General features: G+C 41.6%; 1 protein-coding gene across 20 annotated transcripts in view; it reads right to left on the bottom strand.

Annotated features, from left to right (window-relative positions):
- Positions 1 to 26,683, bottom strand: part of tle3b (TLE family member 3, transcriptional corepressor b) — a 69,060-nt gene that overhangs the window by 30,216 nt on the left and 12,161 nt on the right. For 6 of the 20 annotated variants that reach the window (XM_072464846.1, XM_072464845.1, XM_072464848.1 and 3 more), the window contains 3 exons: positions 23,540 to 23,584; positions 10,274 to 10,336; positions 9,000 to 9,074 (listed from right to left, as the gene is read on the bottom strand). In XM_072464846.1, coding sequence (XP_072320947.1) covers positions 9,000 to 9,074; positions 10,274 to 10,336; positions 23,540 to 23,584 — 183 coding nt within the window. Of the gene's footprint in view, positions 1 to 2,420; positions 2,457 to 8,969; positions 9,075 to 10,273; positions 10,337 to 23,539; positions 23,585 to 26,683 lie in introns of all 20 variants that reach the window. The other 14 variants (XM_072464832.1, XM_072464834.1, XM_072464836.1 and 11 more) reach the window with 5 other exon arrangements.

Genomic DNA, 26,683 nt, shown 5'->3' with positions numbered 1-26,683 from the left:
GTTTGGGCAAAAAGGAGGGGGATAAACTAACGCAAGAAGACCGAGGACATAACGAGAGAGTGAGGAAGCGAGCGAGTACGGCGCTTAGGCAGGGACGTCCCCACTGAGCACGCACGGATCATTATCAAGCAGCCTCATTAACGCTGTGAGGAGGAGGAGGAGGAAGGGGGACGCAAATGCTACCGGGAGGAAGAAATGGCACAAAATAAATTGCTTCCAATTCAATATTCATGGGTAAAGAGCCGGCTTCCTTTCGCTCTTATCTCCCCTCATTGTGTGTAAATGCAGCCACAGCGCAGGCAAGCTCGGCAGGAAAAAGGCAATTAAAGCTAACTAGGCGAGGCTGGAGCACACTGTCAGGTGGAACAAGCGCCCGAGCAGCTGGCAGCGGCTTCATCAGTCTGCCCGTGATCACGTTACGCTCACAGACACAGACTGGAGCGATGTGCGAGCTTCCAGGGAGTCAACAAGCAGGATTGTGCTAATGCGATCATGTGATGAGCGAGACGACGCGCCAGGACGGCTGGATTCATCGCCGTCAAAATTAAATTGCAATTCTTAAGGTAATATAATGCCCTCTTAACGTGGATGTTTTCCAAAATTAAAGCAAACAATTCCATATTCTTTGAATGAGCAGAAGGACCACTAATTTGAACATGCTTAAAGGCGCTGTACCGGATTTGTATCGTCTAAAGACATAAAAAAACAAAACTAGATAAGTTAAAGCAATAATACTTTAAAATGATTATCGCTCACTTTCAGCACATTTGCTTCTCACAACTTTCAGAGCCCAGAACAGAGTTTACAGTCACAATAAATCTAATAGCAGGCTAACAGCAAACCCATTTCATGGAGAATTAAACGCTTCATAATTTAGACGCAGACACCACACAGTGGCCCAACAGTTAAATCAGTTTCAGATAAATGTCTGATGCAGCATGCTGTTAAGACTATTATGCAGCATGCTGTTAGACTAAATACTTTCCTTTTAAGACCAGACAGAAATGCTCAGTGATGCGTCCATGCCCCCAATCCACTTCAAACGTGTAAAAAATGTCTGTAATACAACCTTAAAGAGATTTTTTTTGTAAATAAAGTTTCGGAAATATTGCACAAATCAAAATGCTTAGTGGGATCTCGGGCCCTCAACAACAACAATTTTTGGATGTAATATTATATGCAACTCTTTACTTTACTTATGAGGGCCCCTAAAGTCCCTAAAGGTCTCTGCTCCGCCCCTGCTCCGCCCCTACTCCAGCGTTACCTGAAGCCCTTCTCCTGCTATTCTGCAGAACAGATCGAGCCTCTATAAACACTACAGGCTGCAAACTATTGACGCTTTGTGTAGCATTTATTACAACAGGATTTAGACATTTAGAAGAAGATGAACCATTTTGACTTTGCGCACTGCATGAAAGCTACACGATTTTCATCATCTAAAGACTGTTTTGCTCTTTGTGGTTCGTAGGCTACGTATGTTGATCAGAACTATTCCCAGCTGGGCCTCTGATTTGTCTGCATCCGTTTCAACTTTAGCTTGTAGCTGCCCCTGCACAGACTTGCTATGGAGAGAGAGGTGACAATTGAGTCCTGGTTTGAATTGATAAAGAACTAAAGACAGACAGAATGCCTACTGTAGGCTCACTGTTTAATGGGAAAATAACAGTGCAACTGCTGCACAAATTATGACATTCTATCTATTCCTGGTCAGGTTGGTGCCCCTCAAGCACTTGATGCCCACTGCCCTGCATGCAAATCTCGGGTTGAGCGAGACATTTTTTATCATTGACCTGGCGGTCACTCCGAGTCAAAAAATTGCAAAATGTTGATCTTTTTTTTTGCCTTCAAAGTAAAAAAAGAAAAATAATTTGCCTACCGTCCGACCCACAAAAATGTTGGCTCGGGTTACAGCAAACAGACAATTTATTTGGGGTAGCCTAACATATATTTTTTGTTCCAAACCATGGAACGTTGAACTAAATAATACTCCAGCGCGTGTTTAAAGGCTGATAACGATGCATAATATCTGTCCTAGCACCTACACACACCAAATTTTACAAGATTTATTCCAAAGCGCAATTACAGTTTTGATGCCACTTTTCTAGTTTACTCAAATGCTAAAAAAATATCTAAAACAAAAACATCTCATCTATACATTATTTGTATCCAATATTAACAAAGTGAAGCTTGAAATTTAAACCTAGCATTATTTTATAGATTTGGGAGTCCTAAATATGTGTAATTGTGATTTTAGAAAAGTGAGTAAACTACAGGAGAAGTTTAAAATCAGTATCTCTAAGTTTTTCCCATTTACCCTCCGTGTCAAGCTTTAACAGGTTAATACTTTAATCCAAATTTCAAAACACGACAACCAATTCAGGCTATTAGTGAAAAGTGCACACTCCAGCAGTGGGACTGACCATGAAGGCTGGATACACACTATGGGGAGGCTGCTGCTGTTTGAGAGGGAGAAAGAGAGAAACAAACGCACAGTCAACAAAAACATTCATTAGGATTATTACACAACAAGAAACTCTTCAGTGCACTGTTAATCCACCACGACCCCAATGCATCTTTCAGCTGCAGGAGAAAGTCAAATACAACCAAAATGTATGGATCATATAAAAGTGGAATGGGGCATTTCAAATTTAAAGTGTCATAGGAAACGAGTCAAAGTCTAGCAGTGTTTTCAAATGCAGAATCTATTTTAGTGCAGTACTAATTCCATCCATTCTTGAAAAAAAAATCCCCTCAGTAATTATGCCTATTAAAAAAAAAAAAAAAAGTTGACAAATTTCCTATATGGACAAACCAGTTTTTGGACAAACCAGTTTTTGGACAAACCAGTTTTTGAGTTTTTGCAAATGAACTCCTTCATAATAATATATTTGTATAAATATTGCCCACCCCTACATCTGCCTTATGAAAAAAATGGTCATAAAGAGATCCGACATAATTCCTGCGTGCTGTTATCTGCACAACCCTACACGACTGACCTCCTGTAACCCATCACTGCCTGGCACATGTACACAAAGCCGCTCACTCAACGTTTGAAACGTTTAGAAAAGGGAAGTACGGTCAGGACTGTGCTGTTGCCAACGTGTGGTTTAAGGCAGGACTGCGGGTGAATCCCAAACAAAGCTTATAATTAGAGGTACCATTTCAAAGTGAGTCTGTAGTTCATAGATATAAACTGTTCATAAGATCACAGTCACTTATTGTACATAACAGCATTGTATCATTCTATTTTTGCTCAAGCTGCACAGTCAGATTTAAGTCTTGGTTATATTATCTTGATTTTTGGTTATTGTATGTTTCTATTCTCCAGCAGATCATGAACTGTGTGTTGCAACACTGGCATTTCCCCATTGTGGGACAAATGAAGGTTCTCTTATCTATTCCTTTTCTCCCCCTGCATGAGCTAGTCAGACTTCTGATAATATGCATCAGGGCTCGATATGAGAGAGATGCCATGATAAACATGTCTTTGTGCATCAGAGGTCCATTCGAGCCCACCTCCGCCCTCAGCGACATGCCTTCTCCGTTGTGCTCTTTTCAGCTGGGACACGGAGATCGATGAGTGGGGACACATCCGGAACAGATCGGCCCCCGATACGGCCTCTACCAGCGGACTTTCAAAAGCGCTGTAATTACCGTGGAAAGCGCTGTGTTCCTGTGGCTCGTTTGCTCTAATCGAATTTTGATATCCGCCCCTCGTTAGCGTGACCTCGGAGCTGGGGCTGGCAAACCGCGCACTAACCTCAGCTAATTGAAAGGGTCACTTATCCATCTGAGCCCAACCGGCTATTACAGAAGCTGCTCTCTGGTTTTAAATAAAAGCAGGTGGAAAACACTTCAGGCAGAATGCTATTAGAGAGAAAAGAACTGAAGAAAAACAGGCGGCCTTATCCTTTTCTCATATTCTTGACCAACTCAGTTCTTAAGTAGAGGTGGGCATTGGGCAATGTATATCAAAATTGTTGTTTTGGGGCAAAAAGAATGATTTAATCTAAACATTTACAGGCACATTTATTTTTGGCTCTGTGTTGGCATCTAATGTCTGATTCTCTTTCCATGGGGTTTTTGCTCAAATTAAACCAGACACATCACACACACTGACCACATGTTCAAGCCGTTACAAATGAGGTGAACACTGCAACGGCGCTTCTGTGGGAGGAGTCGGTCTCAATAAACGCTAATGCTCATTTTGGAGCATAATGAATACTACAATAATTTAATTCGTTGTTTATTCGAAATTATATCTTTTGATAAAAGTTGGCATTAACTTTGAAACACAGCTAGCTAATTAGCTGCAATGTGATTATTTTTTTCTCAGAGGGATTAAAAATGACAAAAAATTATATATATATTTTTTTTAAATATTGCCCACAATTTTAATCACACTTTTTATTTCAGAACAGGACAGTTGTGGGAAAGGGGGAGAGGGGATGGACAAATGGTCATGGGCTGGAACCGAACCCACAACACTGTACCCACGGTAATAAAACACTAACAATATATCGATATCGTGATATGTCGTGACAAACTTATTGGCAATACGTGTATCGGTACAGTGATGCGTATTGTGATACTTTTAAACAACATAAAGTCATTATAAATTGCCACATTCTACACTTCTGAACCTACAGACGCTGCATCAAGGCTGAGTCTGAGCTGAAAGTGTGACTTCATCATAAGACAGTGGTATTCTGATATTGAGGGCCGAGTGAACATGAAATTCTAATGCATCTTGTTATTCCTCTTAATCAAAGCAAAATTTTAGTCAACTTTTAACACCGGTTTTAACAGATATCCATGAATCAAGACGTGTACCGCATCAAGTTCCCTGCATCAGGATTGGTATCGTATTGTGAGGTACTCTGCAATACCCAGCCCTAGACCACGGCACCACCAGTGGGGGCACTTTCGTCACACTTTCAAACTTTATTATTTATGAATTCACTTTAATTGGGCATTATGATGAATCACTGCAATTCAAATCAGAAAAGACTGTAATAATTAAATAATTTTCTGTGCTAAATATTGAATTTGAGTATTGATATGTTGAAAAATCTGCTCACCCTGTAACTTAAACCTCTACAAACATGTTTAAGAGACTTTTTGCAGTTCATATTAGTCTTCTCTCAAACGTAACGCTTGTAGACTCTGAAGAAAATCATATTAAAATTGAATTTGCAAATCTAATAGAAATCGCAATGTCTGTCAGAAAAATACAATGATCCTGTGATTTTCCTCTCTCCTCCTGCTCCATGATCCTCCTCCTCTCTCTCCTCCTGCTCCATGATCCTCCTCCTCTCTCTCCTCCTGCTCCATGATCCTCCTCCTCTCTCTCCTCCTGCTCCATGATCCTCCTCCTCTCTCTCCTCCTGCTCCATGATCCTCCTCCTCTCTCTCCTCCTGCTCCATGATCCTCCTCCTCTCTCTCCTCCTGCTCCATGATCCTCCTCCTCTCTCTCCTCCTGCTCCTCTCTCCTCCTGCTCCTCTCTCTCCTCCTGCTCCCTGATCCTCCTCCTCCTCTCTCTCCTCCTGCTCCAGGATCCTCCTCCTCACTCTCCTCCTGCTCCTCTCTCTCCTCCTGCTCCTCTCTCTCCTCCTGCTCCTCTCTCTCCTCCTGCTCCCTGATCCTCCTCCTCCTCTCTCTCCTCCTGCTCCCTGATCCTCCTCCTCCTCTCTCTCCTCCTGCTCCAGGATCTTCCTCCTCTCTCTCCTCCTGCTCCATGATCCTCCTCCTCTCTCTCCTCCTGCTCCTCTCTCTCCTCCTGCTCCCTGATCCTCCTCCTCCTCTCTCTCCTCCTGCTCCAGGATCCTCCTCCTCTCTCTCCTCCTGCTCCAGGATCCTCCTCTCTCTCTCCTCCATGATCCTCCTCCTCTCTCTCCTCCTGCTCCATGATCCTCCTCCTCTCTCTCCTCCTGCTCCAGGATCCTCCTCCTCCTCTCTCTCCTCCTGCTCCTCTCTCTCCTCCTGCTCCTCTCTCTCCTCCTGCTCTTCTCTCTCCTCCTGCTCCATGATCATCCTCCTCTCTCTCCTCCTGCTCCTCTCTCTCCTCCTGCTCCTCTCTCTCCTCCTGCTCTGTGATCCTCCTCCCTCTCCTCCTGCTCCTCTCTCTCCTCCTGCTCCGTGATCCTCCTTCTCTCTCTCCTCCTGCTCCATGATCATCCTCCTCTCTCTCCTCCTGCTCCATGATCATCCTCCTCTCTCTCCTCCTGCTCCTCTCTCTCATCCTGCTCCATGATCCTCCTCCTCTCTCTCTTCCTGCTCCATGAACCTCCTCCACTCTCATCTCCTTTTGTGATCCTCCTCCTCTCTCGCTCGCTCGCGCTTGCACTCACAGAATAGCGATCAATCTCCTCTTTTTCACCTATCATGTCCACTAGCACATCACGCCACGTATCAGTCTGTCTTAAAACCATCAACTTATTCTTAATTCTCACTCTTTTTCCTCGCTTCGACCGATCTGTCACAGACACACTGAACACACACATGTTGTTGCCATTTTTTGATTCTGCCAGTGACTCGCAGTGACCGCCAGGCGTCGGGCTTCAACAGTCAATGAGACGTTCTCCGTTCGTGTTAAGTTTCATTTCGCGCTTGTTTTTTGCGACATTTGGCTTTAAAATATTTCGAGTTCCAGTGATACAAAACTATTCAACATGGCGCTTTACGGCGGGTTACAGCAAACAGACATTTTTTTGCTTTGCCCGATGAGAACAAGGTGAGTGAGAAGGGTCAGAGGGGACAGAGGGGAGTGAGAGGCCACTGTATTAGGACAGGCAGGGCTCCGGGATCGACCGGTAGATTGCGATCGCCGGGTTGCTCACCCCTGTTTTACACAGTGTTTTTGCATTCACTTGCGGGTGCTTTGGAAAGCCTTGGTTGAGTTCCACTAGTGCAGCCGTCTCAGGGCTGTCCTAAGCTGACCAGCCTAAACCCTGTTATCTGCCCCGCGCCGGGCCAAGCCTCTTTAGCCTGCAGCTTTATCTAATTAAAGTGCAGCCAAAGTGAAATGTGAGAAACACTGATCTGATCGCTCCCATTTAGGGAGAGGTTTTCGTGCAAAAATAAAAAAAAGCTTGAGCAAAAGCAAGGCGCACACAAGCCGGATAATCTAAGTCTAGATCAAATCATAGGAGTCTGAAAACATTCACTAAAGATTTCAGCAGACTTTTCCTTCAAAGTATAGTAAAGTGTTCAGGTGGAATGGTTTCAGCTTCCTGTTTACAGGCGCCATTTTGAGCACTTTTTAACATTTAAAACATATACACATGAATTAGATGATGCTGCGTTTCATACTACTGCCATCAGTTACTTGATTTGAAAGACTCCTATAGCTGGTGTTTGGAGTTTTATTTCAGATAATTAGTGGCATCTGAGCTTAAGGCCAACTAACTAAGTTATGGCTAAATATCAATATAGTTTAATCATTGTGTGTAATTTGGATTATTAGCATCAGGTGCAGTGCTAACCATGGGCGCTAACACAAAGCTAAGCTGTGCTGGATGTGCTGCTGTTAAAGTGCTAGTTTTTCACTTTCCAGCTGCTCTAATATAAACCCTGTCACACAAGTGCATGAGCCCTACAAGAGATGAAAAGGCTTATTTATTATTAGATGTAAATCATTACTCTGTACTTGGTGTATAACAAGTGAAAGGAACTATATGTTAATTTAAATTATTATTACTCATACATTTAACATTACATTTTTGTGTGTATTTAAATTACAATTTAATCAAGAACAAGCATCACTAAAAAAAAGCCTATGTAGATTTATGTTTCTGCAGTTCAATCAGCAGGCACTAGGCTTGGAAACATGTATTTAACTATATTTAACTATGAAGATAGAGATATCTATCGTATATTAAAATATGAGAACTGATGTCGGTGTATACATTTTGGCCAGATCGCCCAGCCCTACTTAAAACAGAGATTTCTGATGTTGTGCTTCTGTAAGAATCTGAACACCCTTTTTTACTGGTAAGACCACCACAGACTGAAGCTGCAGGAGCAACACCAAATGGAAAGGTTAGAAACATGTGATCACAGCTGTGTCTGAAGCTCTCATGGAAAATGATTAGTCAACCAAATGACAAATTAACAGTGAAGTCTACACAGTGCACATATTAACTCAACACATTGTGAGCCGGGGGACGGGGCAAACCTGCAGTGAAGCGGACTCAGACCCAAGCAATATGAACCTTTTGGATTTTTATTTAGAATTATAGGTGATAAAATGTTAACTTTACAAGGCAAAATGTTAAGTGAAAGTAGTTTCATCCATCTATCCATCCATCTATTTTTTATTTTGCGTTATTAACATTTAGGTTTAAAATTTGTGATTTTCCTTACAACGTACAACGAAATATGTCTCTTGCTCCTCATCTGAGCGTATGACATCACCTTCTAGAATCTGATGTCACATGGACATTATCAGATTCTAGACCACGATAATGACTTTTCTGTATTAATACATTGTATTTTCATAGAAACAGCTAAAAGGTAAACTCACAAATATTGAATCTGATCATTCATATTTGTGAGTAATGCAACTTCACTACTAGACATTGAATTTTACCAATAGTGAATTTAGATTAACAATTTTGCGGTTTACAGTGAACAACATACAAAACAATGATTTATGTGAGTATATGCTTACTGAACCCGCCCTCCGCCTTGCTCCCCCAGCTCCCCCAGCCTCCCCCAGCCTCCGCCTTGCTCCCCCAGCCTCCCCCAGCCTTCGCCTTGCTCCCCCAGCCTCCGCCTTGCTCCCCCACCCTCCACCGCCCTCCCTCTTGCTCCGGGGCCACACTCCAGGTGAGTGTCCAGAGCTTACGAGCAGTAAGCCTAATGAAGCATGCTCCGGTGTCTGAACATGCCTCTGGTCCCCTGAGCGTGCAGGTTTGCCCCCTCCGCCCGGGTCAAATGAAGAAGTAAAAAAGGGGGTATACACACAGTGAGAGGCAGATTGGGAAGTCCACGTACCCCGATGATAGCATTCAGCTCGGTCATGGTCACCTGCTTTGCCCGCTCCACGGCCTGGGCCACCTGCTGCTGGTGCTGTACGGGGGACACACAGAAGGCACATGAGAAAACCCCCCGCAGACGGGACACATTTGGGCGCAGATTGAAAAGTGCTCTGGTCCTGCTGTGTGCTGATGGTTTACTGGGTTATTGGCAATTTCAAACTCCAATCAGGCGTGGGATGGAGTGTGAGAGAAGTCTTTTACGTCAACTGGATTTTCTCTTCTCTGTGTTTATTAATGTGGAATTTTATAGTGTTTTGTTTAGGATCTGGATGAAGAAAAGAGAGAACATTTTGAAACTCTAAAATAATCTTTTGAGAGTTTGGATCTTCTTTCTGGTGTTTCTTAATGTGGAATGAGACAGTGTTTTAATATAACATTTAGCACAATGATAAAAAGTAGAAGAACTATTAAATTGAGGCTGCACAATATATGCAAAAGTATGTAATATATAATATTGCGAGAAACTACTATAAATACTTCAGGATGATGCTAAGGTTCTTGGGTGGGACGGGAAATGTAATTGTTAAAAGAAAAAGTGTGATCATGATTTTCTTTATTAATCCTAATCCGACATTGTTTTAGCCAGTTTGTAAGTAAACGTAGCACAAAACTCAACTTAAGAATTGAAGTACCTGATTTTGAGAACAGTTGGTGTTAAATGTAGTGATTTTGATACATTCGACCAAAGTCAAAATATTACTTATTGGAATTTTCGACAACAGAAATTTAAAAACATTTCCTATTTGTTAAGTGAATTATTGATCAGTAATTATTGTTATTTTTCAAATGTATTTATATAGCCCTGTTCCACCTTCAAGGCCCTCAAAGCACTTGCAGTACTTTTACTTTAGTATTGTTACTTTCCACCACTGTCTAGAAGTACACTGAAATAACAATCATTATTATTATTGTGCAGCTTTCCTCAAAATGCCAAAATAAAAATGTAACTATTAAATTCTGATGAAACCATGTGTAATGTCATTGTACTAACCTGTCTGTTAAAAATATATTGCAATATTGAGTAGAAATGCTACTTTTAAAAAGCAATTAAGTAGTTTAGTCTAGTTTAGGAAAACTGGTGCACTAACTAGGTTAAGATGTTAAACCAGGCTGAACCCTTTATAGGATTGATTATAGTTCACTTGATAAGTCACTTAGCTGTACTGTACCTGCTGCTAATTAGATCAGATTAGTCTCATTTTAAACAGTGTCCATGTTAACGGGCCTTACCTCTTGAGACAAGAATGGCATGATCTGAGCGAGGATTGCGTTGAGGCGTTTGGCAATCTCCGTCTGCAAGAAAGGAAAAGGAAACATGTTGATTAGCTCAGGGCACAGAGGGGGCGGACACCAGCTCGTCCCACCCGTTTGTCACAAAAACACTTCCCCATCTAATGTTCATCGTTTGTCTACCAAAAATGTATCCCGGATTAAATATCTATGTGTGTATAGATATATATTTTTATCAATAGCAATACTTTTTGAAATGAGCATCTGGTTTTGAATAGCGCTGAGTCGGTTAGAGGATTCATTCATTTTCTACCTCTTGTTCCTGTTCAGGGTCGCGGGTGACTGGAGCCTATCCCAGTGACTTTGGGCCTTCGGTTAAAGGATCACCATGATTATTCAGGTCACATTAAACTCGTTGAGACTAAAAGATAATAGTGACAATTTCAGAAGCAAAATTAAGTCTGTTTTCAATATACAAGTTCACTTTACAGTAAATGTAAAGAACTTGATTTGCAGTTAATGTCCCATTAACTCGACTTCATCTTTCAAAAGATGTGGCACGTAAGACTGAAGCTAAAGGAGAAGTAACTTTAAGTGGAGTGAAGTAAAATTCAGGATCTTGTGTTTCTCTTTTACATGTAACTGGTGAGGAGCAGAGGAATGACAAAGAACATGGAATATGGTTTTTGGCTACAGTTCATGAATGTCTAAGGCTAAAGGGATGAAATGAGAGGGGTATTTATTCATTCATTCTGTATAATATTCATATTTTCTGCAGCAGAAAACGATTGCAGGTAAATTCCAGGAAATATCAAACTGTAAATTATAAGTATATTTGGGTAATGAGGTGGCAGGTGGGATTTAATATGTTTAAATTGAATAACTTCTTTCCAGTCCTTTTTGAGCAAAATATGTTGTTAATGAAAATCCCTCTCTTTTTTGGCCCGTAGGCTTTATTAGACAGGACAGTATAGTGTGAAATAGGGATGAAACTGGGGGAGCAAACAAGCAACAGCAAATTGTCGGAGCTGGACCCAAACTCTCGACTCTAATGACACAGAGCGCACATGTGCCATCCACTCAACCACAGAGAAGTATCCGTGTACACTGTAGGGTTGTGGCATACAGTGTAACAGAATGATGCCTTTTACGCATTCAGTATTTACATCCGTCTGCAGCAACCATATTTAACTACATTGGGAAACAGCCTTAAAACAAATGCACTTCCCTCTGTCCCTCCATTAGAGCTTATTTCATTAGAGGCTGAAATATGCTAATTCCATCTGGCCGCAGAGGCTGTAATGAGGGCAATGCTTCATCATTACGGGGCCGAGGAGGGTGGGGCGGCCCCGGGCAGACAGGTTAACTCTCCCACCCCATCTATCAGTGGCATCTTTGCTATCGACCACACAATATTAGCTGCAAGATGATACTGCGCGGCCAGACTGACGCGGAGCACTTAGAGCCTGCTTTTTGGACAAATGGATACGGCTTGCTGTACGCCCTTTACTCCGCCCTTTGTCGTCCCCAGACACTGCCTCAGCTCATTTCCTCTTCACTTTTTCATAAAACCATCTTCAGAAAGACAAAGAAATGCGAGGAGCAGGCAATCGCGCAGACCACAAGCTGATCAGCGGCAGCGCCTTCAGTCTGAGATTCACTATCAGGGCCGGGTGATATTAAAGGAAAAAAATGATTATTTGGAGCACCTGATAAGAATCAGAAGATGTTTTGGCAATCTGACAGAAATGTGACAAAACATGTCTAAGTACATTTATCCAGGTTTAAGTATCAGACAAATGTAAGCAACATAAGTTTGTTCCATTTTTATTTTTTAATCAGCTCTAGTCATTTATTTTAATATTCAAATTGCTTAAAAACGATGTTTACAGAACACATTGAACATTAGATTGGGGCCTCAAATCGCGAAAGTTGACATTTATAACACAATAGCCTGTCTTTTTTATATGAAAACATAAAAGTATTGATATCGCAATATTGTAACAACACAATAATCAATACTGCCACAAACTAAACATATCCCAATAACACACAGGTCCACTCTGCTGTTCCGAACTAAAAACCTTGATTTGTATTTTCCTTATTAAGTCTAAATTGGCCTTGATTTAGTCTTTGTTTTTATTTGAAGACAATTTGACAATTACATTGAGGCATGAACATATTTCTTTTAATCAAACTGAAATAATTTGTTTTGGCATCGTGTTTTAAAACTTAGTTTTGTATGTACTGAAAACCACACACTTTCTATAGAGCAGGCGTTCCCTTATCAACATTGGTGTTAGCACTCCATCTTCTGGCAGCAGAGGGAGTTACCGTGGGAAAATAAACAAAATCTAGCTGGCCCTGAAAGGCTGACGTAAGCATACAGTTGTAATGAACGAGATTTGACAGCGGAAACGCACTGAAGTCTGATGAGGATCTATGGAGACCTCCGGACCTCCACCTTCCACGTCACAAATGTGACTCTGAGCCTTACAATGACACTCAAAGACGAGCTCATCAGGATTAACGAAAGTGTGTTATGTGTTTTCACACACAACAGTTCCAAGAACTAAGTCCCTATTTAGCCAGAGGACCCACCTAGTCCCCCGTGCACGTGTTCACATAGTAACAGTGGCTGACTATAGTTACAGACAGATAGTTTTTTGAGCTCTGTAAACCTGCAGATACAGTAAAACAGTGATGCACAAAAAGTGAAACAAACTATTAAATCAACAATAAAACACAATGTTTCACAATAAATGATTTTTCAGGCTATACAGTGCTCCTGAACAAAAGTCGATGTAACAAAATTTACAAGGAAAAAAATAAATTACGGGTCGTACATAGTAGCCACGTTGTAACATGAGATATTTACACAAACAGTACTCGGTAGTGTACTAGATGTATGGCGGTTGTCTTTTGAACAGCACCCGCGGTGCAGCGGACCTAAATATACTAATTTCTCAGTGAATACGAGATTGTAAAAAAAACACACAGCATTTTAAAGTTTAACATACAAAGAACACGTCCCCTCTGTCCTTGATGACTGTGTGAGCCGATTTATCCGTGTCTGTGTCTTCAAATCTGCTTCATCTGCTCCTGAGCTTGTGCTTATCAAGTGAGTGTTACGTTGTGACATGGGGTATATAGTCCATGGTAGTGATGCAGGGTTTTCTTTTGACTCGTGGGGTATGTCGGGCCAAGGAAGTCTCATTTTAATGTGGCAGGTTCTAAACTGCAAACTGTCGTATATCACATGTCGCTCCACATGTGTTTATGTGCGTCGCCGCGTCTAGATTCACTTCCTCATTAGACTAATTTCTCAGTGAATATGAGTCTGATTGTATTAAAACACACAGCGTTTTGAAGCTTAAAATACAGAGAACAGGACGTGTCACTTGGACAGTGACAGTGACCACTGTCCACTGACATTATCCAGTAAAAATCTAACAAATTAGACGCACTGTTGTAATGGCGGCAGAGTTCAAAGCGTGGGGGAAAAGTAGTGGCTTTAAGTCTGAAAAGTATGGTAAAAAATATATTTTTATGTTAAAGGCGCAATGGACGATTTTTCGGCGATTTGAGAACTCAGGCGGAAGTGCGCTTGCCACTCCCCCGTGCACATGCCACTCCCCCGTGCGGACTGATACAACACACACGTGCGTTTGTTTATTAGCGCAACGGAGCGCATCGCATCTCTCGTCTCCCATAGATTTCCGTCCACTTCTGCGTCAGCTCGAACTGTCTTTCTCAGTCTTCATTTTGCCCCGTACACTGAGGGAACTATATTATGATAGATCCATGCGCTTAGGCACGCGGAAACGTGGGGACGAACCGCACGCGGCTGCAGGTGAGCGTTAGGTGCGTTTTATGATTGATACGTGGCAGGACTAATCAGCAGTCCACGCCACGAGGAAATAAGACTTAGATTTGTGCCAAAAAATGGTCCATTCAACCTTTAAGTTTTTCTCTTTTGCATCAAAAAGAGTCAGAAAATGACTGAAATATTCCAGAAAGTAATACTGAAAAACCATTATATTTGGTTTTAATCTGATTTACAATTTCAACATCCACAGCAGAATGAACAAACCAGGCCGTTTCTTTACCAGTGGTGAATGCCACCAATGCTCTGTTTGAAGTATCTGGTAACAAATACCTCTATGTTCAACTTTTCAAAGGGTAACATGCAGTAACCAGAGAACATGTAGCACATGCATCAAGCAGAAAGGAGGAAGAAAAGCCAGGTCCTAGTTTGAGTCTACAGTAATGTGCTTGGAGGGAGATGTGGGAGGTGAACTAATTGATTGGGAGAATAAAAGCGGGGGCGCGGCAGGTGTGTGGGGGTTACGCGCTGTGGCATTCCAGTCATTTAAACACATCCGACTGTGACGGAGGAGGAGGCTCATGGGAACGCTGATGCCTCTGGACTGGGTCGGTCAGAACGGGTACACAAGGATTTTACTTAGAGCTTCATCATGATTCAGGCACAATTAATAGCTTTTTAATGATCTCATAATGGCTTGTAACGAGAGGTGGGAGATGTGTTCAATCATCTTGTTTTTTGATAGGTAAAAGAAAGAATGTTATATTAAGTAGAACATTTCAATGCCCAGATAGCAATATTTTAAACCACCAGGTGGCGCTATAAAGCATATTATTCAAATCACTCAGTACAATATTGTTACAATATGCATCTCATGGTACAATATTTAGGGATATTCTGGTACAGTATTCGTGGTACAGTGGACAGCACATATGCCTGCCGTGTGGGGTGGGAGTCTCGTCAATTTACTGCATGTCATTCCCCAGTCTCATCCCCCAGTCTCATCCTCATTTCACGCTGTACTGTCCAGTCAAATAAGCAAACTGTCAACAAATCCTTCTACTAACAATAATAATACAAATAAAATGCCTATGGTATGTCTACATATTACACTGAAATGGAGCAAAGGATCATGGTCTATGTCTATGTAGTTCCCTCTTTTTTTTAGCTGTTTGTGGCAACAAAACATACATTAAATCAAGGAAGCTTGTAATGTAATATAAATAGTAATAAAAGTTTGTGTGTCATTTGCCCAGTACTGAAAACATCTGAATAGTGTCAAGCGAGGTGTTATTTTTTCAATATCACCCAGCTACACCAACTTTAAATTAAACAGTTTTCTTCTTCCCAGACCTCACACTTTGAAACACGGGCTGAACCGTCCTGTCACTCACTCACTCACTGCATGGCAGAGGTTGATCAACAGGAACAGTGGGGGGAACGCGCAGATGACATGTGTTTGTTTTGAGAGCATAGAGCTGCTTTAAAAGAACCTGAACAACCCTATAAGCATCGCTCCAGATTGGCAGGTGGTCACTAGGTCAGATGATGATTTGACTTTCCTTTGTTGTAGTGCCCGCCCCCTTTGAGCGTGAAGGAACGGGGCGCCGAGACCTTTGCCGTCCTGTCAGGAATCATCTCAGCACCCTGTCTGACCTTCTGCGCGCCGCCTTGTCTTCTTCATTCTCCTCCTTTCTTTTTCTCCTGCACCCGCCCCGCTAATCTCCTCTGCTTCCTCCACTCCCTCCCCCCTTCCTCTGTTGCCAGGGTAACGCTATCTGGCATGGCTGATCGTTATGTAAATTGGACTGGGGGGCCCTGACCAGAACAGGCTGTAAAATCATATTAGGCACAGCACAGAGGCAGGTCATTAAATTGAATTTTCGGCCTGTCGATCCGATCGGCACGGGAAATTAATGAGGGATAACTGGGACTGGGCCGGGAGGGAAGGGGGAAGGTGTAGGGAGAGAGCGTGGAGGAGGAGGGGTCTGTGGAGACTCATAAAGCATCATCATTAGCGGGGGCGGGATACGATGACACGGAGGAACGGATTAGCATTTCAGCATCATCTAAACTGCGAGGGAAGATGGCTGTAAGAGGGCCATGTTCAGGACGTTAGATCACAGCACAGAACCAACACCAGCGCTGATACAATACGCCATGATTATTCAGTCACTATGACCAAACGACAGTGTTGACCAGTATGCATATCTCTCGGCACAATATCACAATATTTGGTTTACAGCAGAATTGTTATTGTGATATTGTAGAGAAGCAATTCTACAGAATTGTAGAAATTATAACTTTTCATTTCCTTTCTGCAAAAAATATTCTAAATAATGAAGATATAAGAAATGGAGCAAAGGATCATGGTCTATGTAGTTCCCCCCTTAAGCTGTTGCAGCAGTAAAACAGTACTTTTAAGCAAAGAAGTGTGCTATGGGAAGTCGCAGTATTGTAGTTACTATTACATCTGTCGTCCTGCAGTGGGGCGCCCCCCCCCTACCACAGGTCGCCACAGCCACATTAAAGGATGGGTCAAATCCAGAGGACAAATTTCCCTACAGGGACGGTGTCAGTAATATTTTCATTTGCAATATATCGCTCATGAAAATGTTACGTTTCTTACTGTAACAGCCTTAACCGTCATTAATGAAAGATTACACAGCATTCACAGCTTTTTCATCATTTTCTCATTATAGATCCTTTAGGGCCACTTTACATTTTAAATTTGCATATCTTCAAAATAACTTTTATTTGAGATGATAAATCACACATCACTAATTGCAGCAGAAAAAATAAAAAGACCCGCCGTTTTTTCAATGGAAATATAGATACGCATTCTGCTTCAGGCCCTTTAAATGACTCTTGAGTCTTTGTAGGTGCCATTTTCTGCAGTCCTTTTCGAGCAGATGCTGCGCTGCAGAGTTTATTGTCACTTAAAGCCAGTGAAAACACAAGCCCTCGGAGCCTTTCAGAGCGCTGCTGCTGCTGCCACCACCATTACAGGTACTCAGGGGTTTGTCTCAGAGCGCGGCACTTGGAGAGGCGCTCTTCACCGCTGCCGCTCTCTCCATGATGAAAGCCATTTGGGCGCGTGTCGCCCCAGAGTGGACCGCTCGCTCCGACAATGACAATTCAATTGGCCGGGAAAAACAAGTGGCGTGCAATGGGAGGCAGGGGCAGAGAGGAATTATCTCCGCAGAGAGAGAAGAGCCACTCGGAGCGACGTAGTTCATTACCAATGCATGAAAGATGGTTCTGTCTGAGACGCACAAAACTAAACATCGTCCTCTCACCGGGGAACATAGGGATCATATTCTCAGTTATCTTCAATTGGCCTCTGCCGCATGAGCCATATAGCCTACAATTTATACAATGCCTATATAGAAAATACACCTGGGAAAAGCCTAACCATCAATCATAGCCACTTATTTAGTTGTTTTTCAAAATTTCAACATTTCCTATCCAATTATGTTTCTGCAAACTCACTCTGCCCCACGCTTTTGACAGATGAACTAAATATTCCACAGAAATTATGGTATGTGTACATAAATACATATAGTTGGCAGTACAAAAATAAGTGTTTCAAAATATTGTGGAACTTTCCAGGCAACGGAATAAAAGACAAGGAGACATGAGCTGAAAATCGGTTGCAATATTGTTGACATCGGTATCGTTCCAATACTGAATATTTTGCAGATGTTTGGTACTGATATTTCTCAGCACTGCCCATGTGTCATTCCCAGTTGTTTTCAGCGCATCGGATTTGTCTTTTAAAACAGAATAATGGGTTGAAAAAAATTCATAATCAAATACATTTATCTGGGGTATAAAAAACAAACATGAAAAGTAAATTAGGAACTTTATTATAACTTCACATATATTTGTGGACCGAGTAAATAAAATGCACTTTGCTAAGCTTTTTGAAGATGCACACAGAAAGATCTTGACGCAATCCTTTAAGTCAACACGGAGCGGGAGGTGGAGTGTTTCCCTGAGTTTCCACACCGCTCCAGACACTAATTGCCTAACAGTGTCCCAGCAGCCTCTCTAACCGGTGCCCTGCGACCTCTCTGGGGAGGGACTGGCTGTTCTTGTAGTCCGTTTGTTTTGGCTTAGAGACAAGTCGACCATCATCACCTTGGCAAACAATTCCCGAAACCCTCCATAAATTATTCATTGGCCCAGGTCGGCCCTCGCTCTCCCGCCCGCCCGCCCGCCGCCCCTCCTCCGTCCCCTGCTATCGAGGAACCTGACATGAAGAATCTGTTGAGGACCATTCTGCTGCTTTCCTGCTCGTTCAACAACTGAGGGTAAGAGAGAGGTTTTTTTAATATTTGCCATTAGTTTTCAAATCCAGGGTAAGTTCAGAGTGCGCAGCATGACTTTCCTGATGGATGTGATGCTGCCTCGGTCCGTGTCTCATTAGTTTGTTCGATTTCAAATGTAATAGAAAAAATTATTACAGATTTCATTTTTTTTCATCTGATCTTTCATTATTTTTTGATTCTTTCAATTAAAACACTAAATTTGAAAGAAAGTTTGGAACGCAGATTCACTTATTAATTTAGTTTAATTCATTTTGTACTACGCGGATGTTGGTTGTTTCCCAGTGCAGAGAATACATGAACCATCACCGAGGGCTCAAAGGCCTGGCACTGGGACTGCTGTGGGTCATCGCCGTGGACAGATGAAAAGGTCACGGGTAGGGATGCAGACCTAAACCCGCATTCAGGTTCAAGTCCGGATTCGAATCCAGAGGTTTAGGTTCAGGTCCGGACTCATTAGGTCCGGACCTAAACCATGCCATATTTGCATAATGTTACAACAGCGTAACACAAGCTACTTCGCTAAATTAAGTTGAAGACACTTGAACAAGGACGACTATCAAACACAAGGCTTAACTGCAGATTGAAATAAACTCAACTTGTCTGCTTTATTCACTGTTTAACAGAAGTTACAACTTACAAATCACAAGCTACGAGCTAAGACTCAACTCAACAACAAGAGCATGTTGAGTATTGTTGACAAGAGTCAGTCTGGGTCAAGCGGTCAAAGCAGCCGTTTCATCTGATACAATGTTAGACACATTTCCACTCTTTAATTTTACAGATCCATTGGCATTAAAAGTCAGGTAAAAACCTTCAAACAGACAATACACCAGTGTAAATAATTGAGTCACAGTGTAAAATAACAGAGTTACAAAAACTAGCATAAAAGTCAACTTGAATCACTATAAAGCATCAACTTAGCAGTATCAAAAGTAGAATATGAAAATATTTTACACAACACATCAAAATAATACATCATATTAGCAGCATTAAACACCAGACCATATTTAACAACTGTAGAATACAAATACAAAATACTATTACAAAATATAAAATCCAATTAATGAATGCAGCAATTAAGCAATATTACTTTGACTTTAATTTGTATTTACTTAATGCCAAATACATCACACCACAACATAACATAACACTTTCAGTTAGTTATTTCATTCGTATTTACACCCAGACCAAAGACCCAGCCAGACAAGAAACCACGCTGACCCCGCCCCTTTAACCCGCAGCACATAAACCATCACAACATCGCACGTGGCGGCCAAAGCTTAAAACAGTTGAAATAAAGCCAGCAATCTTACCGGCTTCAATCTTCACATGTGGATACACGGTTCCGCGCAGCTCGACACGTACGAAGCGCTCCCGTCTCTCGCATCTTTAAACTCATTGCGCCGGCTTCAACTTATGCCCGGAAGTCGCGTGCGTCGCTAATTAGGGTCCGTGTGCACCATTGACAGCGACGCAAGGCAGTGTTTACGTCGTTTCCAGCGCGAATTTCGCGATCTATGGAAGGTTTAAGATGGTCTAGATTCTAGAACAAAAAGGATATAGTATTTGAGTGCTATATCTAATATGAGTCCAGAACCGAATCACCGGGGTTTCGTTTTTTTTGGTCCTGAACCGAAACGTTTTTACAAGTCCAGATCCGGTCCGTCGTACCGGTACGCATCCCTAGTCACGGGTGTGCCTTCTAAACATGGACATGGACACAGACACACACACACACAGACACACACACAAAGACAAGCGACGAGGGAGGAGCGAATGGGAGGAAAACGCAACCATCCTCGCCAAGCCAGCTCCAGTCAGCAGGGCGCAGAGCTGAGGCGGCTAACGAGTGCAGCTAATTAAAATCACTTATTGACAGCGCACGCCGTCATAAGACTGTCAAAACAAATGACCCGCTGCTGCTGCGTTACAAATGTTTCAGATCCTCAGGCTAACTTTTTTATGATGGACACTTTTGTATTTAAAAGTTGCTGTTCATTATTACTGTGGTAGCAAAATTGATTGCGAGTATCAAGTCTTTTCCTTTTATAGGATCCATTATAGTACTGTGATAACACTATTCAACAGTCCACCTGCCATTTCCTCTTTCGCTTTCTCTCAAATGACACAAGATCATCCCGAGCGCCGAACATCCTGGACAGATCCTCAACACGTGTGAATCCTCCCGCTACAGCTCTACACCTGAACTCATCTGCCTCCATCTTAAGTGCCTCAGCCGCTCGTAATGTGCCCGGTCCCTCCTTTACCCCACTCCTCACTCCCAACCTGGCTCTGACTGTTGACTCACGGCTGATATCATGGCTGGGCTGGGACAGGCTGGAGTCATGCATTATTCACGCCAATCTGTAGGCTTCATTGATAAACAAAGGAGATTCACAGAAGACGAGTGGTCGATTGAAGTGTTTGCCTTGGAGCCGCTCACAGGCTTCCTGGCTTCTTCCGTTACCTCTCGGGTTAAAGGCCTGGTGCTAGTGTCCGCTTTACTGCCTCCTTCCAGTCTCTAGTCCAGGATTAGGTTAGCGAGAAGAGGACGCCCCCTCTGAACAGCGACGTTAGCATTAGACATGTAACAATAGCCAAATGTCATGTATTAAAATAAACAAAACAACAATGCCACAAGGGCTGTATGTGTGATATATATATATATATATATATATATATATATATATATATATATATATATGCTCTAATAACTTCATACATAGATGTATGAAGTTATTAGAGCAGAATGGATTTATAAATAAATGCTTTGTGGATAAACATGAAATTTCATACATTTTCTTATTCAGAGTAAAAACATTACCCATTTGGTAAATTTTTAAGACCCTTTTTTCAAAAATGTATCGGGATACGTATCGTAATGAGGGAATTGTATCGGAATATGCAAATGTCGATACGTATCGTGACCCCTGTATCGGGATACGTATCGCGAATAGGATCGCGAAATTACTCGATTTACTCAATTGATCGTTTCAGCCCTGAAAAGCAGATGTTGGGTTCAAAATGAGTCCATTTGTTTGTTAATTTGATTCTCGGTTGGGTAAAGGGAATAATCAGTGAGTGTGCTATACACTACAAAACGATTTTTAATTTGTTTAAGACAGTAAACATCAGATACAGCACCTTTAAATTCATTGCACCCAATTTCTACTAAAAATCATGAAAAAACTGAACTGAACTGAACTTCCTCACGTTCTCATTATTCCGAGCGTCTTGAATATTCACCGGGATGAGTTTACAAGCACCAACTTTGAGCGGTCAGAGTGAGTTTTTCCGTCACAGTAAAGCTAACAACTGAGAATTAATTACATGCAGCCAGCACACAACGTCTCATTTTGACCCCAATAGCAGTTTTTAGAATATAAATGTAACAATGTAACAAACTTCATAGAGCAAAAGCCTCTTGACTACGTTTGAGGACTTTGGCCAGTGCCATTCTTTTCATCGCCTAATTGATGCATAAATGTATGATCGATCAAGAATTTATTTAGTCTGCTACAAACCAAATACATACTTTTTCGAATGATTGCTTAGGAGATCAAACCCTTTTTCTTAAAGATGCATAAAAACAAGGGAGCAAAGCCCATTAACCTCCTCCCCCTGGAAATGCATCATATCGCCGCTCCACGTGACATGAGGCCATCACTCACCAGGCGGCGATGAAACCAAGCCAAAGCAATGAAAGGACAGAGGCCAAGTGGAGGTCAAGGCACAATCAGATGGAGACCAGCACAAAGACAACAGAGGGGCCATTTGGAGTGTGCCGCCATTTTAGCTTAAAACAATATGTCTGGGTCTGGTATGGTCTGTGCAGTGACTGGAGGGGGGAGGATGGAGGGGGGAGGGAGGGAGGTGGATGGAGGGGGGAGGATGGCGGGGGAAGGATGGATGGGGTTCTCTAATGAAGACGTGAAGTCTATGAGGACTGTACTCCTCCTTTGGAGCTAAGTGCAACACATGGTCTACACTCATGTTTACATTCATCAACATGCACAAACTAACCCTTGACTCAACAGAAGTGATCCTTTCACGCATGCCTTAAATGTAACAAGAGCCATAGCCTTGTAAAAGCTGTTTTGTCTTATTTTGCTGAGAAAATGTGGTTGCATGCGTTCGGCACGTTTTCCTTCCTCAAAATGTCCAAACTGCTCAGAAGATAAAAGCCTGGTCCTATATCCTCTCTGTTCGACTGTGCTGCGCTGTATGACGCAGTCAGCACAAGTATTCATTGAACCCACGCGGTTAATTGATGAGCAGAAGCACAAGTGCCTAAAATTGCCACGGACACTTTGTTGATCGAATAAACTAGATAGATTTATTCAAACTTTATATTATATAAAGCCTTTTTCAATAATAAATTATGTATATTTGATATAAACATATATTTATTATTATTATTACATTAGGGGAAAAAAAAAAAAAAAAAAATCACTAAAATGTGATCGGTTTCGGCCGTGATCGGTATCGGCAGAACAAACCGGCGGCCCAAATGTCCTGATGGGAGCAGTTCTAAAACTCAGGAGCAAGCCCTAAAAGCCCTAAGTCACTATAGAAGTGCTCTTGGCCACTCTTGACAGACTTCACAATAAAAGGTAAAAGGTTGACACACTCAATAATGACTTTTGATGAGGCTCTGACCTAAATGTGCCCAAACCCACTGGACTTTTAAGGGGGCTAATGCTAATGGCTACAGGATAAAATAAGATGAACTAGCTCCAGAGTCCAGCTCAACACAACACATGGAAGCCACAGGAGAATGTTTGTAGTGTAGAAAAGTTATTTCAGTTGCGAGCCGCTTAATCACAACCGTTGATGTTCACGACACAACACACAACATAGACGACCCGCAAAGTGATACAATAGACTTATTTGTATCGATTACATAGATTTTCCGGGCATAGGCCGAGAAAAAATAATTTGGTAGGCCAGATAACAGGAATCTACATTTACCACTGCTTCAGAAGGATGTTAAGCCTTGTTTGTAGTGGATCCAACCAATGAAATAAAGGTTTGTGGAAGGGATCATAATATTTGTTGAATAGGCGTGCATATCATGTACTGAACTGAGTGTTAACGCCCACATACCTGTTTGTGCATCTCAATGTTGAGGCCATATGACATCTCATAGTACTGTAACACAAGGAAAGAAAACACTTAAGACAGGATTTCAGATATGAGTGGAGGCAGAAACACATTACAGTCCACTTTCAGGGAGAAAAGGGAACTCGCAAGCAAACCACAATTAGCAATATCGAAATAATGGAATTTTTAAAGTAACATCAATAATTTCATTCAAAATCTTCAAATAAAATTAAATATTTTACAGCACATAAATTCCAAAATAACTAAAGCGCTCTTTAATACATCAAGTGGAGTAACCACAGGTTTTTTGAGCAATCAGTCTCTGTATTTAGAAATCTGGGGGTAATAATTATTCGGACTTGAATTTGGACAGGGCGGGGTTAGCTGACCCTAACCTATGTCAAATCAATAACATCAGCAGCTTTTTACCATCTAAAAAACATTGCCAAAATCAAAATTATAGTGTCTAAACCAGACTTGGAGAGACTTATCCATGCGTGTGTCTCCAGTAGTAGCTCTGCTGGTGTACAAGTCTCTCCATGACCTAGCACCAAAGTACATTTCGGACATGGTAGTGCCATAATGAACTATCTCGGACCCTGGCGACTTCCTGAAGATGCGAGACAGGCTTCTATTCTGGCATTGTTCAAATCTAAGCTAAAAAGAGTTTTGTTTAGCTGTGCATATGACTGAAATGATTTTCTTTGCACTCTTCTTTTATTTTGTAAACTGATTTTTGTCATATCTTTGTGATTTTAATGCATTTTTTTTCCTTTTGTGTGAAGCACTTTGAATTGCCTTGTGTACAAATTGTGCTCTACAAATAAAAACTGCTTTCAATACCAATTTCCTGAACATAAACAATTAACAATTGCCTTTTAACACTAAAGTGTCTAACTTTTGCGCCAAACCAGTAGATCGCCTTTAAAAAAGAGCCACGCTGAGAATTGACGGTTATAATGGACAAAATCTTGATTAAAAGCCCTAGATTGAAATCTGAAGAATCCCATGCATTATTTGTGGAGGTCTAAACTATGGGGTTTGCAGCTTTTCTCTCCATGAAAACATATTATATGCATATATAACAGCAATTGACGACATTTAATTAGAAACAATTGCACTTGACCTACTTGAAGAACAAACTGTCAAATTTGCTAAAAATTCAACCAAAACTATTCTTTAAAAGAGGGTTAGGGACCTAACCACCGGGCCGGGGCCCAAAACCAGGCCGCGGGTAATCTGCAACTACATATTAAAATGTAATTTATTTTGTTCTATAGTCTATTGCAATGTCCCTGTGTTTTACTCAAGTATCAGTAACAAGACAATCAAATAATATTTAGAACAAGGGTTTGTACATATTTTATGCGGTTGTTACTGGCACTGACCCCTTCAACTGCTCCCTGGAAAAAAATCTTCAAATTGTACCGGTCCTTACGAGAAAAAAAAAGGTGGAGGACCCCTGCTCTAAAACTAGAAATGTGTCAAGTTTCCTTTTGAGAGGAAGCAGATACACAAAGGTCTAAACATACAGCTGTGTAATAATCAGAGATACGTTCTGATGGTAGGGCTGCAGCTTTATTATTTAAGCAATCAAGTCATCTATTGATTATTTTCTTCAATTAATCAAGTCATTTTATTCGTACGTTCGTAAATATTTAAAAACATGTTAAAGGTTCCATATCATGCAAAATCGACTTTTCAGAGCTTTTAACCTTCTTACAGTGCCATTGGTGCCTCATATGTGCCCAAAGTGGTTTTTTGATAGATTCCTGCAGTCTTTAGCTAAAGAACTGTCTCTATTCTTCCCCTCGGATGAGCAGACGAACGGGGGCTACATTACGCAGCACGCTTCTCTGTTTCAGCCCATCCTCCAGGAAGCAGTCTGTACCTTTAACACGCCCCCCTCCCACAGTTAGCTTCAAACGCTACTATGTTCCAACGCTTCTGTTCCAACGCTGCTGCCGCTAACATGTGCTGTGTCATGCGCTGTGTACCTGCACACGCCTCGGCCTCTGTATACACCCCCATCATCTCCACGCAAGGCTACGTCACGGGGTGGGCGGGGGAGGCAGATCGTTCTTCGTGAGGGTGGGGACGAATCTCAAACTAAGCAGTCTGCATTTCTGGGTTTGTGAGCGGGTCCAAGATATAGGTGATAGTTCATAACTATTATGTTATGGGTGTTGTACAACACTTATTATCAAATATACCCTTAGGGTAGACTACGAAAGGGGAAAAATAGTACGATGGGATGCTATGGGATTTTTAAATTCATTTTCAAAAGAACGTTCCGCGTGCTGCGCGCCACAGATTCATGTGTTTTTAATTAAACGAATCATCGAGGCAATCAAATAATCAAAGGTTTTTCGTAATCAAATTACTCTATTTACTCGAGTAATTGTTGCAACCCTGTCTGACGGTGCTTATTAGACGTTGCCAGGTTACAGAGTTATTGGAAAAAGTATAAAGATGAATTACGATTGGGCTCAGAATTGCATAATATTGTGAAACACGTGTGACACATTAAGAAGCCTAAGTGGTTTATGGACAGAACATGTTTCTACTGTAGACAAGTCAAAACAAAATAACTTGTGCTCTGGATTATGGTATTTTTGGTATCGCAACATCGTCGTAAGGAAACACAAAAGCATTCAGTTTCAGTTCTTTTACCCTTAGAGAGCTTAAAATGGAAATGAGTTGTACTTTAGAATATTCAAGAGCCATTTTAGTCCTGGTCTTCTTCCTGAGTTTAGTTCTACTTTAAATCTTTTTAATTTTCGCACAGTTTGACTAATAATCAGGCTTTTAGATAGAGACCTGTCTTCCCATATTTTGGACGGGGTATTTTAAAATGTGGACGGGCATTTTTTATTAATAAATCTTAGGAAAAAAAGTGATTTTCTCAAAAGTATAATCATTAAATCGGGTCGGGAAGCATTTAACAATAGTCCGCCATTACAGTTTACTGTTTACAAGCAAAAATGTGCATGCTGCGCGCTGATTGGTCGACGAAATTTGTGTGCTTGGCTCTGATTGGCTGCCAAGCCGTGGTACGGAGAATGCTGAAGCTACTCGTTTTTTCGCCTAGTCGGCCCCCGGTGTTTTCAAATCCTATCTAAAGCTTGCTAATAATTTTACATTTAT

Source organism: Eucyclogobius newberryi, unplaced genomic scaffold (genome assembly GCF_026437365.1).
Source record: "Eucyclogobius newberryi isolate DKJ021-1_F unplaced genomic scaffold, fEucNew1.0.hap1 SCAF_5, whole genome shotgun sequence".
NCBI lineage: Eukaryota > Metazoa > Chordata > Actinopteri > Gobiiformes > Gobiidae > Eucyclogobius > Eucyclogobius newberryi.
This window is presented reverse-complemented; position numbering and strand designations above follow the sequence as displayed.